The 12,919-nt window shown below is 45.2% G+C and overlaps 1 protein-coding gene across 2 annotated transcripts in view; it reads left to right on the top strand.

Annotated features, from left to right (window-relative positions):
• Positions 1 to 10,534, top strand: part of si:ch211-183d21.3 (serine/threonine-protein kinase SBK1) — a 29,908-nt gene extending 19,374 nt beyond the window's left edge. For both annotated transcript variants that reach the window (XM_036946484.1, XM_021565186.2), the window contains 3 exons: positions 6,287 to 6,534; positions 7,166 to 7,368; positions 7,806 to 10,534. In XM_036946484.1, coding sequence (XP_036802379.1) covers positions 6,287 to 6,534; positions 7,166 to 7,368; positions 7,806 to 8,648 — 1,294 coding nt within the window. In that variant the 3' untranslated portion in view covers positions 8,649 to 10,534. The remainder of the gene's footprint in view (positions 1 to 6,286; positions 6,535 to 7,165; positions 7,369 to 7,805) is intronic.
• The last annotated feature ends 2,385 nt before the right edge of the window (positions 10,535 to 12,919 follow it).

The following is a 12,919-nucleotide window of genomic DNA, read 5'->3' as shown; positions in this document are numbered from 1 at the left end:
CTTTCCCTTGGAGCTGGAGAGTCACCGTGTTCAGGTGGCAGGTGATGTCAGTTAGAAAAGAAAGCTTCAGTATCCACTGTGGATCATCCAGCTCTGGCTCGTCTCTCCCCTTGCTTGCAACAAATTCGCAGATTTAAAGGAGGAGAGAAATCTTTCCAAAAACTCTGCCACGAGACAGCCATCTCTCCTCGTTGTGAATTATCAAGTCTTCGTATTCTGTCTGGTATTCCTCCGGCAACTCGCGGAATTGCCGGTGATTTAGTGCCCTCGCAATAATAATGTTCACCCACGCACACGACTTGCTGCATCACATTCTGTAAGTCACAGTCTTTGAGTGTTTCCTGATGAATGATACAGTGAAACGTAACAAATTCGGGAATATCCTCAATCTTTCTCATCAGGCCTATGAGTCCTTTCTCCTTTCCTCGCATGTTTGGGGCACCGTAAGCGCACACAGATGCCAGATTGGACCAGTCAATATTATCAGCAAACAATGTAACAAGGACTTTCAGAATACCCTCTCCTCATTTTTGTCCCTAAAGAGGCATAGAAGTTCCTCTCTGAATGACCTCTACATGAGGGAATCGGACCCAAACCCCATAATTGGGCAATGTCACTTACATCAGTGCCTTCGTCAAGCGCAATACTAAAACACAGCGCCACGGACATGTCAGTAATCAGTTGCTTACCGATGTCCTCGTCAATGTCTTCTATCCGTCTTGTTATTGCCGAGTCTGAGAGTTGCAGTCCCTTAATTTACTTTAAAATAGCTTCATTGTTTGTGAAATCAGCATGCAATATTTAGGGCTGAGGCCAAAAAAACATTCTTTGACAATCTCTGCGTCTGTGAAGGCCTTGTTTCTCGCGAATATCCAAGCAATCTCTGCAACAGTGCTAGATCTGTCCATCATTTGTCGCTGTCCTTTGAGCTGCGCTATTTTGTTGTTTCTGATGTTGCTTTGTGGCGGATATGTTTTGTCAAAGTGGGCATGATGTGACTGGAAATGTCACTCTACATTTGCTCGTTTAAAACTATTGACTGCCTTCTGGAAAATAAGACAAAGTGAGCTGGTCCCATCATGCAGTTAAAAAAAATACTTGTCTGTCCATTTCTCTTGGAACTTTCGGTCGATTTCCTTCTCTTAGCCATCGAAGCCACATTAGCTATGTTAGCTACGTTAGCTACCTGCCGCCATCTTCCTCATTTTCCTGGTTCTCCGGTGGTTGTTCGTTCATAGCTGTCATGTTGTTTTCCAGCTCTTCCCCCTCATTTTCATTGTCAATAGATTTACTTGTTTTCTTTTTTACAATAAATCGATCCATGTCGCCAGACTGCAAAATTAGCTAGTAGCAAACTGATATGTGTCGGTCCCTGTAGCTGAGCAGTTGCGTTTTATTTTGGCAAACGTTCCAGTTCGGCCTTACTGTTCAACAGCTGTGCTATACCGCCATCTGTCTGCCGTCCAGGGAACAATAGATATATTCAATGAAGTGATTCAGGCCTGCATTAAACACATTGAATTGAAATTGTACCATTGTTATGTACTATGAATGGAAAATAGGAAAATCACTGCGAGCAGCAAATTAAGGGCTTGCGAGGTGCTAAGAATGACATGAATTGGGAATGATAAACTGGAATAGATCTCTCACTGCAATCCGCTCACCCATTTTAATGGCAGTCATACTGTATTATTTAACTAACATACCTTTATTTAAGTGTTTTGATCGTAGTCGATACAGTTGAAGTCGGAAATTTACATACAATGAGGTTGGAGTCATTTAAAACTTGTTTTTCAAGTTTATAACAGATAAATAAAATAATAAAACCACTCCACAAATTTCTTGTTAACAAACTATAGTTTTGGCAAGTCGGTTAGGACATCTACTTTGCGCATGACACAAGTCATTTTTTAAACAATTGTTCACAGACAGATTATTTCACTTATAATTCACTGTATCACATTTCCAGTGGGTCAGAAGTTTACGTACACTAAGTTGACTGTGCCTTTAAACAGCTTGGAAAATTCCAGAAAATGTCATGGCTTTAGAAGCTTCTGATAGGCTAATTGACATATTTTGAGTCAATTGGAGGTGTACCTGTGGATGTATTTCAAGGTCTACCTTCAAACTCAGTGCCTCTTTGCTTGACATCATGGGAAAATAAAAATAAAAAAAAAGTCTGGTTAATCCTTGGGAGCAATTTCCAAATGCCTGAAGGTACTACGTTCATCTGTACGAACAATAGTACGCAAGTATAAACACCATGGGACCACGCAGCCGTCATACCGCTCAGGAAGGAGATGCGTTCTGTCTCCTAGAGATGAATGTACTTTGGTGCGAAAAGTGCAAATCAATCCCAGAACAACAGCAAAGGACCTTGTGAAGATGCTGGAGGAAACAGGCACAAAAGTATCTATATCCACAGTAAAACGAGTCATATATCGACATAACCTATAAGGCCGCTCAGCAAGGAAGAAGCCACTGCTCCAAAACCGCAATAAAAAAGCCAGACTACAGTTTGCAACTGCACATGGGCACAAAGATCGTACACTTTGGAGAAATGTCCTCTGGTCTGATGAAACAAAAATAGAACTGTTTGGCCATAATGACCATCGTTATGTTTGGAGGAAAAGGGGGGAGGCTTGCAAGCCGAAAAACACCATCCTAATCGTGAAGCATGGGGGTGGCAGCATCATGTTGTGGGGGTGCTTTGCTGCAGGAGGGACTGGCGCACTTCACCAAATAGATGGCAACAAGCGAGTAAAATTATGTGGATATTGAAGCAACATCTCAAGACATCAGTCAGGAAGTTAACGCTTGGTCGCAAATGGGTCTTCCAAATGGACAATAACCCCAAGCATACTTTCAAAGTTGTGGCAAAATGGCTTAAGGACAACAAAGTCAAGGTATTGGAGTGGCCATCACAAAGCCCTGACCTCCATCCTATCAAAAATTTGTGGGCAGATCTGAAACTTGACTCAGTTACACCAGCTCTGTCAGGAGGAATGAACCAAAATTCACCCAACTTATTGTGGAAAGCTTGTGGAAGGATACCCAAGTCAAACCATTTAAAGGCAATGCTACCAAATACTAATTGAGTGTATGTAAACTTCTGACCCACTGGGAATGTGATGAAAGAAATTAAAGCTGAAATAAATCATTCTCTCTCGTATTATTCTGACATTTCACATTCTTAAAATAAATTGGTGATCCTAGCTGACCAAAGACAGAGGAATTGTTACTTGGATTAAATGTCAGAAATTGTGGAAAACTGAGTTTTTGTATTTGTATTTGGCTAAGGTGTATGTAGACTTCCGACTTCAAATGTACATGTGTGTATGGATCATTTGAGTGTGCAGACTCTATTCAGTTATTTTAATGATCTACACTGGCTCAATAAAGCAAGGGACATAAGGATCTCACACCAGTGAAATCCGTATATATCCACGGTGCCACTCTTTTATAGCTGCCGAAGACAGAGTGGGATCAGAGAGCAGTATGGGAGCACAGTATGGCATGTGGCCTTAACATTTACGCTGAGTCGTGAGGAAAGAGACCCGGTGGAGACGCTCTGCCTCCCTCATGCAGCGCCGCAGCTGCTCTCTGGGAGAGATAGAAAACACTTTTACAGATCTTTTATAGTGTCACTGCCGGACTGTGTGTACGGGGGCACACACACATACGCAAATGAGTGCACAGACACACATAGACAGACGCTCACACAAAAACCTATACACATGCAAACGTAGCTCGGTCACACACTTATGCACACACACATTCATCCAAACCCAGACTCACACATAACCCTCCATCAACACACTCACAAAGCACTTTGCAGGTTCCCATTTCCTGGTTCTCATTTAGAACTGCAGCTGATGCATCTCTTCCCCTCATCACATTCTGGGCCTCTTAATCATGCTCTGCAAAGGAAATGAGCAGCGTCTTTGGTTCGGGATGTTTTTGTCTTAGTAGAGGCTGAGTAATGCGATTAGACTTGATGTTCCCCGTGGAGCCCTAGGTGGCTGCAACTAGCATGCTAGAGCTGAAGGAGAACAAACATTCATTATGATTGATGGATCAGGAGCGGGGATCCGGTCTAGTCAATCTGTTTCTAACTTTCAAAGGCTATTTGGGCAATTGAACCAAACTTGTTCAAAGCAGTTTTTTTTATATCAACAAATGAGCAACATAGATATACACTGCACTGTACAGTTTTCACTCCTAGGCAGAAGACATGCTGCGACTTACAGTATGTCTATATATCTCTCTAATCGTGACTGATAAATTAGTATCTTCTTATGGAAGATACTTAGCGAGGCGCACTTTTATCATTTGGCCTTGTTTAGTCCCAGCATGGCTCCTGAGAGGCGTCAGACCCTGGTTTGATCCTTGACTGTATCACAATCGGCTGTGATCGGGAGTCCCATAGGGCGGCGCACAATTGGCCCAGCATCGTCTGGGTTAGGGGAGGCCGGGGTAGGCCACCTTCCGGTCGCGGCCGGTTACGACAGAGCCTGGGCGCGAACCCAGAGTCTCTGATGGCACAGCTGGCGCTGCAGTACAGCGCCCTTAACCACTGCGCCACCCGGGAGGCCCAATGGTCCATCTCTGTGTGAAGTACACACTGTTGAGGTTTGTGTGTGTGTTGATACTCATGCACAATAGACGACATCTCCATGTGAGATCAGCCTTGCCTTATCAATAACCCTATCTGTGTGTACAGTACAAGTAAACACACAGCACGTACAAACAGTCACACATAATGACAATGGTAGAGATGTATACATTTGTTAGTTTTTTAGGTCAGCCTTGCATTCCGAATAAGCTTATCTATTGTGTCAAAGAGTGTAATGAAGTGTTGATGCATTATACGACCACAATGTCCTCCAATGGTCAGTCCGCCCTATTGCAAAGTCCTACCAAACATCTCGGTGACACATTTTTCAGGGTTCAGCAACTGGAGACGACAACCAACATTCCAACAGCTAGCCCAGAGCCACTACAAGCCAGATATATTTACTGGGCACAACTAAAGTAATCCCTTTTTCTTCCTTCACGCTATCGATTGTATGGAAATGCATTTCTATTGGAAAAGGCACTTGAATATAATCTGGATTATATTATTATCATTATATTATATCCACCACTGTCTTTACCATTTCTGTGTCTATCCCTACATCCAACTCGTGTACTGTCAAGGTCAATATTGTCTGCATGAGTTCCTAGAAGATCGGCGACCCTTAAACCCAGTCTAAGACACATGGCTAACTTCCCAGAGGGACTCTATGTCAAATATGTTTACCAGGCACCAAAGGAGGCTGGTGGGAGGAGCTATAGGAGGACGGGCTCATTGTAATGGCTGGAATGGAATCAATGGAACAGTATCAAACACATCAAACATATAGAAACCATGTTTGATTCCATTCTATGAATTCCATTTCAGCCATTACACAGAGCCTGTCTTCCTATAGCTCCTCCCACCAGCCTCCATTACCAGGCACACAACCCAATCCCCTTCTACTCCCCTGCCACTGCATTAATTGTATGCAAATGAAGATGTACTCAAACCTGTCGGTTGTGCACTGAGTGGACAAAACATTAGGAACACCTTCCCAATATTGAGTTGCACCCCTTTTGTCCTCAGAACAGCCTCAATTTGGATTTTGCAAGGTGTCGAAAGCATCCACAGGGATGCTGCCCCATGTTGACTCCAATGTTTCCTACAGTATCAAGTTGGCTGTATGTCGTTTGGGTGGTGGACCTTTCTTGATACACACGGAAATCTGTTGAGCGTGAAAAACCCAGCAGCGTTGCAGTTCTTGACAGACTCAAACAGGTGCGTCTGGCACCTACTAGCATACCCTGTTCAAAGGCACTTAAATAATTTGTCTTACTCATTCACACTCTGAATAGCACACATACACAATCCATGTCTCAATCCATGTCTCCTCCCCTTCATCTACACTGATTCAAGTGGATTTAACATGTGACATCAATAAGGGATCATAGCTCTCACCTCAGTGTAGTCATTCATTCACTTGCACATAGGCAAACACGCATACACACACACACACACACACACACACACACACACACACACACACACACACACACACACACACACACACACACACATACACACACACTAAGTCAAAGTTGTCACGTGTGTGTGTTTGATCGCCAATAAGCTTGCTGTATTTAGCATTAAACTCTCCTAGTCTTTACTGTCTCAGACATGACATAATGTTACATAATGTTATGTTTGTGTGTTCTCTTCTGTCCCCAGTGTGCCCCACAGCGTCAAGGCGAGCCTGTCTCTGTCTCCGTCGGGGCCGGGCCAGGTGGGCAGCGGCAGGGGCTCTCCCACCTCCAAGGTGGGCTACTGCGGTGGTGGCGGTGTGCCTGTGGAGGACATGCAGGCTCTGGCCATAACCTCCCTGTCGGCTGCAGATGTGGCCAAACACTACGAGCACATTCGCAAGCTGGGCAAGGGCACCTACGGCAAGGTGGACCTGGTGGCACACCGCACACAGGGTGAGTCAGAGGGCATGCATGGGTGTGGTGAAGGGACTTTGTTGGGAGCAAAGGTTTCAATAGAGTTTACAAGGTCATACCACAACAGAACCAGAGAGCCAGATGGTGCAATAGAATGTAGGCTAAATCAAGAGTTCAATTAAACGGGGCACTACAGTGACAGGGTGTTTGTGAGGTCAAAGGTCACAATAGTGTAAGACTTCAGGGTGAAAAGGCTCTTTAGGTTGAGAGTTCATTAAAAGGTTACATGCCATTAAGGTGAAGAGGGCACTAGACTGGGTAAAAGTGCAGTGGGAGCTTTCTAAGATGCTCTGATTGCACAGCTGTGTGCTTAGTCAACAGCTGAGGGTGTGTTTCAGAGCACAGAGGCAGCTGGTACAGAGAGGGGAGTGGAGGAGGTTTCAGATACACAGAATCAGATTGCACAGGCATATTTAGTTAAGTTCACTTAATAAATGTCAGTTTAGTTTATACGTTTGCCTTGACTCTAAAATATCGCTCTGATACTGTACAGTATTTTGATACAGTCTGTCTGTCTTCTGAAGTGTTGCCAAACAACTTTTCCCATGGGACATTAAAGTATTCATTCATTCATTCATTCATTCTGTTCTTCTCTGTGTGAACATATCAGGCACCAAAATGGCTCTGAAGTTTGTGACAAAGAGCAAGACGAAGCTGAAGAGCTTCCTGAGGGAGTACAGCCTGACGGGCACACTGAGCTGCAGCCCCTTCATCATCAAAGTCCTGGATGTACTCTTCGAGACTGAGGATAGCTACGTCTTCGGACAGGAGTATGCCCCCGCGGGAGACCTGTTCGACATCATTCCCCCCCAGGTACTGTACTGGATCATGCTTATCATCTGCCCACCAATCCCTGTTCTCCCCCACCTTAGCCAATCAAGTACAGTGTTTCAAAGCAATGTGGTTTTAACAAGCCCTTCTGGGATTGGCGCCTTGTCTAAGTCCCTACTCAGATTTGAGCTGCATGCTCCTTTTAGTGTGTACCGTAAGGCTTCCATTCCAGTGCTTTTCAGTGGAGGGCTACCTTTGACTCAAAGGTTCTTACTCTAGGTTGTTAAATATGAGTGCAAATATAATGCTTAACAAAACCTATTTGGTCCCACTTTACTCCCTCTACACCTCTATTCTGTTTCTATCTCATTTAATTTATTGCACTTGGTTTTCCTCCCCTCCACTGTACACTAAAACAAATCTGTTCACCCCTTTCTTTTTCTTCCCTCCTTCCTCCTTTCCTATCCTCCTCCCTGTAGGTTGGTCTTCCGGAGGAGATGGTGAAGCGCTGTATGCAGCAGCTGGGTCTGGCTCTGGACTTCATGCACAGCAAGAATCTGGTGCACCGTGACGTCAAGCCCGAGAACGTGCTCCTCTTCGACCGTGAGTGCAGACGCATCAAGCTGGCTGACTTCGGCATGACACGGCGCGTGGGCTGTCGCGTGAAGCGTGTGAGCGGCACCATCCCGTACACGGCGCCAGAGGTGTGCTGTGCCAGTCGTGCCGAAGGCTTCCTGGTGACCACCAGTCTAGACGTGTGGGCCTTCGGTGTGCTCGTCTTCTGCATGCTGACGGGTAACTTCCCTTGGGAGGCAGCGCTGCCCGCCGATGCCTTCTACGAGGAATTCCGCCGCTGGCAGCGAGCAGGGTGCCCCACGGTGGCCTACCCGTCCCAGTGGCGCCGCTTCACTGATGACGCCCTACGCATGTTCCAGCGGCTGCTCGCCGCCGAGCCAGAGAAGCGCTGCGGCGTGAAGGACGTCTTCTGCTTTGTCAAGTACGAACTGGTCAGCGAGCTCCGACGCCGCGCCTCCTGCCGGGCCAAGAGAGGCGAGAGGTCCAGTTCGTCTGGCGTATGCTCCGCAAGCTGTACCTCCAACTCCTCTTCGTCTTCCTCCTCATCACGCTCCCACAGACACCCAGAGCCCTCCACCCCCCCTGGGACGACCTCACTCCTGCGCCCAGCGCCCCTGAAGAGGAGTGTCCTCTCTGACACCCATTCCCCTCTGGAGGAGTCTCCTGGCCAGCACCACTCTTCTCCGGGCCGGGAGAAGACCAAGAGCCAGATGGTGATGGCTACTGCCATAGAGATCTGTGTCTGAGAATGAGGGGATGAGCAGCAGTGTTTGTGGCTGTTGCCACAGCGATCGGAAGCTGTGCAAAGTAATAGAGACTGCCATTGAGACTGGAGTGAAAGGATGACGCATTACAACGCTGCTGAGAAGAACCCCAATGTCAAAATCCTGACTGTGCCACAGAAATTGGTATCATCACTCACAACAGCGTACTATAGGACGAGTCATCACTAGAGCATGCGTTTGTCATTTTGATTTGTGACCTAAGAGTTGGAGAAGCAACATTCAAGAGTCCACTGACTGTCACCGTTTCTCACAGCAACTCGTTCTGCTGTTCAGCCATTTTGCTTCTGAGCCCACACAGTAAGACTGCTAATGATGCTAACGAAAGAAACAACGCTAGCCGTTTCTAAACAAGGAGTTTGGTAAAAACACGCAATGCTCTGATGTCACATCTATTCTCTCCTTTCTCCCTCCTTTCTCAATGTTTTTTCTTTCTTCCTCCACTTCTGTCTCTCAATGAATACATTTAACCTGGGGAGGCCAAAACGTTAGCTGGTCAGGTGACTTTCTTTAGAAAACTAGCTGATCTGAGGGCCAGTAATCCAATAGGGAAAACTGATCTTCTAGCTGACATATCGCTGAACCAATGGGATCTCACAGATTTTATGAACATTTATGAACATAAAATGTGAAAATGGCTATGGACAATAGGGGAGAAGGATCGTTTTTCAAAAGAAGAAAATATGTGAAAGTGACTCTCTAATGGAGCAGTTACTATGACGACAGGACATTGCTCATCTAGACTGTCTGAACTGAGATAGGACCTTGCTGTCAGACATTGGGAGATTCTAATTTGGGTAAAAGTTCGTCCTCTCCTCGACTCCTCCGTCCTCTCTCCATGATCCGAAAACCGATAAGTGTTCGAGTGGTGGAGGAGAGTGTCAATTCGTTAGTAGGCGAACGAAGGAGCCTGCTCACCTCCTCGATTACCTACTTCTGCAGAGGAAGCACAGGAGTATCCTCGTGGTGGCAAGCGCCAAAGTATTTTAATACCTGCCCCTTTGAATCAGCTGTTGTTTTCTTGAAGGTGAAAAGCATGCAAACATTTAAAAACGACATGCTACTTATCCTTGTATCTATAAAATGTCTTGCACAACTATCTAAATTCATTTTTTATCACTTCAAACATTTATTTTGGGGATTCCACCCATGGATATATAACATATGATTCCACCCTTGTAAACATAATTTTCCTAATATTGTTTCATATATAGTAAGCGAGAGAGGGAGGACGCAGGAGAGAGGACACAGGAGTTGAGCAAATCCAAATGAGATTCCCCCATTATCTCAGGACATCTTAGCGGGTCACTTCCTGTCTCACAATGACTTCCTTATTAGGGTTACAAGTGATTTCCTCTGGTAGACAAACAGTTTAAAAGGACACATTTCATACAGTAACAGTGTGCTCATTGGTTCATACAGGCACAGGTATCTTCAGGTGTGAAAATAAATGATTTATTATATTGACATTCAAATGCTTGGAAGCTGTTATAGAATAGAGTCCAGCGATTGCTTATTTTATACCCGCTATTTGTGTGTGTGTGGGACTGTGGGTGTGTATGTATATGGGTGCATATGTGTGTGTTTGAACAACTAAATCACACGCTCTTTGTAATGGGGGAGAAATGTTAAGAGGAAAAATAGACTTTATACTGTAAATATTTCATATGTGAAGTGGTACACTGTATTAGCGTCAGGTAGTTCAACCATGTAGCTTTACTAATTTAGTTTTACTACTGGGAGGGGATACAGGATTTTATGTTCTTTTTAGAGCAATGCACTGTATGTAGCAAAGGAATATGGCAAAGTATGTACAGTATAGGAAAGCTATAAAAAGATAATGCTCTGTAGTGGTGAATCATGGTGCAGAAACCCGGGACGATATTTGGTGGACAGTAGCAGCCTTTAGAGTGTGGGAGGGATCGGACCAGGGCCCATTGGAATAGTACTGTTTAACACTGGTAATGTCTCTCCCCGAGCACATTCTGAACACCGTGACCCCATCATGACCTGAGCACATCTTGACCATCAATAGTCCCCTTCGCCTTACTCACAACTCAATTCAATCAAGTACTTCACTGAATTACTGCTTTTCTGTATTACTGCACACATACATACTGCATAACATTACCAAAGCAATTCCAACACAAGTGTTCAAAGATCCCATGTTCACTCCAGGCTCCTCAAACCCCAAGCCAGCCAATTTTCCCACTCTCTGTCCTTCACCTTTTTCTCCTTTCTCTCTCACTCGCTCATTCCTCCCTCTCATCTGCCTGTCTTTCTCCTGCGAATGAGTCTCTGAGCCATGTTGTGTTGTCTGGTGGAATGATCTCTCTCTCCCCTTTGGCATGCTGTGGGCTGATGATCAATAGAGGCCGTTGCATGGCGAGAGTCTCATCTCACAGGAAAAAAAAGAAAATTAGTTACATAAGGGCAAAGGATGTCACGCTGCTTGCTTAGTGAGTACAACTTCCTCCTGAAACCCAGGACCTCTGCACACGTGACCGCTCTCCTGGAGCGTCTTACCCGTCGGCGCCACGCAAAAAGCTAGCTATTTGCTGGCGCAAGTGGGGACACTACAGGCTGAGGAGTAATACCCTGACTACACCGCTCGCGTTCACGTGCACAAGTGTTGCAAAATACATTTTGAAATCTATATTATTCAAACATTGCTCGCGCGCGCCAACAAGCATCTGCGTTGCCAAGGGCTAAAATAGAAGTCAGTTCTATTTGTTACGCAGATAGCGCTGCAAGTCTGGTGTGGGGGGGGGGGGGGGGGGGGGGGGGGTGGAGGATGGAGCACGCACGCACGCAGCCGGTTTGGGTTCCGTGTAAGTTTCACACATCCACATGTGCTAGATAAGCATCTAAAAAACACTCTGTATGCTGCTTTATCGAGCGTTCGTCTCTATTTATCTGCTAAGCTGCCGCTACTGTCATGTCTTACAGGTGTGTGTTTGTGTCTGTATGTGTTTGTTTGTTAGTGAGTCTCACCCTTCCCTTCCCTTCCTTTCAATGATGACAGACCATCATCCCTGTTGCTATAGTGACAGTCAGTGTTTTTCTGGTTAGTTTCTCAGCTCCTGTCCACTCCCAAAACATCAAACATATTTGACTTGTCTGGTTGTTCTGCAACAACACCTCCCTAGTATGAATAACAACACCACCCTGCTAGCCACACCTGCTCTTTCAAGGGTTTTTCTTTATTTATACTATTAGTGAAGACATCAAAACTATGTAGTGAAGACATCAAAACTATGAAATAACACATATGGAATCATGTAGTAACCAAAAAAGTGTTACATTTGAAAAAGTGTTTAGATTCTTCAAAGTAGCCACCCTTTGCCTTGATGACAGCTTTGCACACTCTTGGAATTCTCTCAACCAGCTTCACCTGGAATGCTTTTCCAACAGTCTTAAAGGAGTTCCAACATATGCTGAGCACTTGTTGGCTGCTTTTCCTTCACTCTTCGGTCCAACTCATCCCAAACCAGCTCAATTGGGTTGAGGTTGGGTGATAGTAGAGGCCAGGTAATCTGATGCAGCACTCCATCACTCTCCTTCTTGGTCAAATAGCCCTTACACAGCCTGGAGGTGTGTTGGGTCATTGTCCTTTTGAAAAACAAATGATAGTCCCACGAAGTGCAAGCCAGATGGGATGGCGTATCACTGCAGAATGCTGTGGTAGCCATGCTGGTTAAGTGTGCCTTGAATTCTAAATAAATCACAGACAGTGTCACCAGCAAAGCACCCCCACACCATCACACCTCCTCATGCTTCACTGTGGGAACCACACATGCGGCGATCATCCGTTCACATACTCTCACAAAGACATGGCGGTTGGAACTAAAAATCTCAAATTTGGACTCATCAGACCAAAGAACAAATTTCCACCGGTCTGATGTGCATTGCTCGTGTTTCTTGGCCCAAGGAAGTCTCTTCTTCTTATTGGTGTCCTTTTAGTAGTGGTTTCTTTGCAGCAATTTGACCATGAAAGCCTGATTCACGCAGTCTCCTCTGAACAGTTGATGTTGAGATGTGTCTGTTACTTGAACTCTGTGAAGCATTTATCTGTGCTGCAATTTCTGAGGCTGGTAATGAAATTATCCTTTACAGCAGAGGTAGCTCTGGTTCTTCCTTTCCTCTGGCGGTCCTCGTGAGAGACAGTTTCATCATAGCGCTAGATGGTTTTTGCACTGCACTTGAAAAAACTTTAAAAGTTCTTGAAATGTTCC

The sequence above is a fragment of the Oncorhynchus mykiss genome, chromosome 16 (assembly GCF_013265735.2).
Source record: "Oncorhynchus mykiss isolate Arlee chromosome 16, USDA_OmykA_1.1, whole genome shotgun sequence".
In the NCBI taxonomy this organism is placed as follows: Eukaryota; Metazoa; Chordata; class Actinopteri; order Salmoniformes; family Salmonidae; genus Oncorhynchus; species Oncorhynchus mykiss.
The sequence above is the reverse complement of the archived record's forward strand: the minus strand, read 5'-3'. Positions and strand labels throughout refer to the sequence as shown.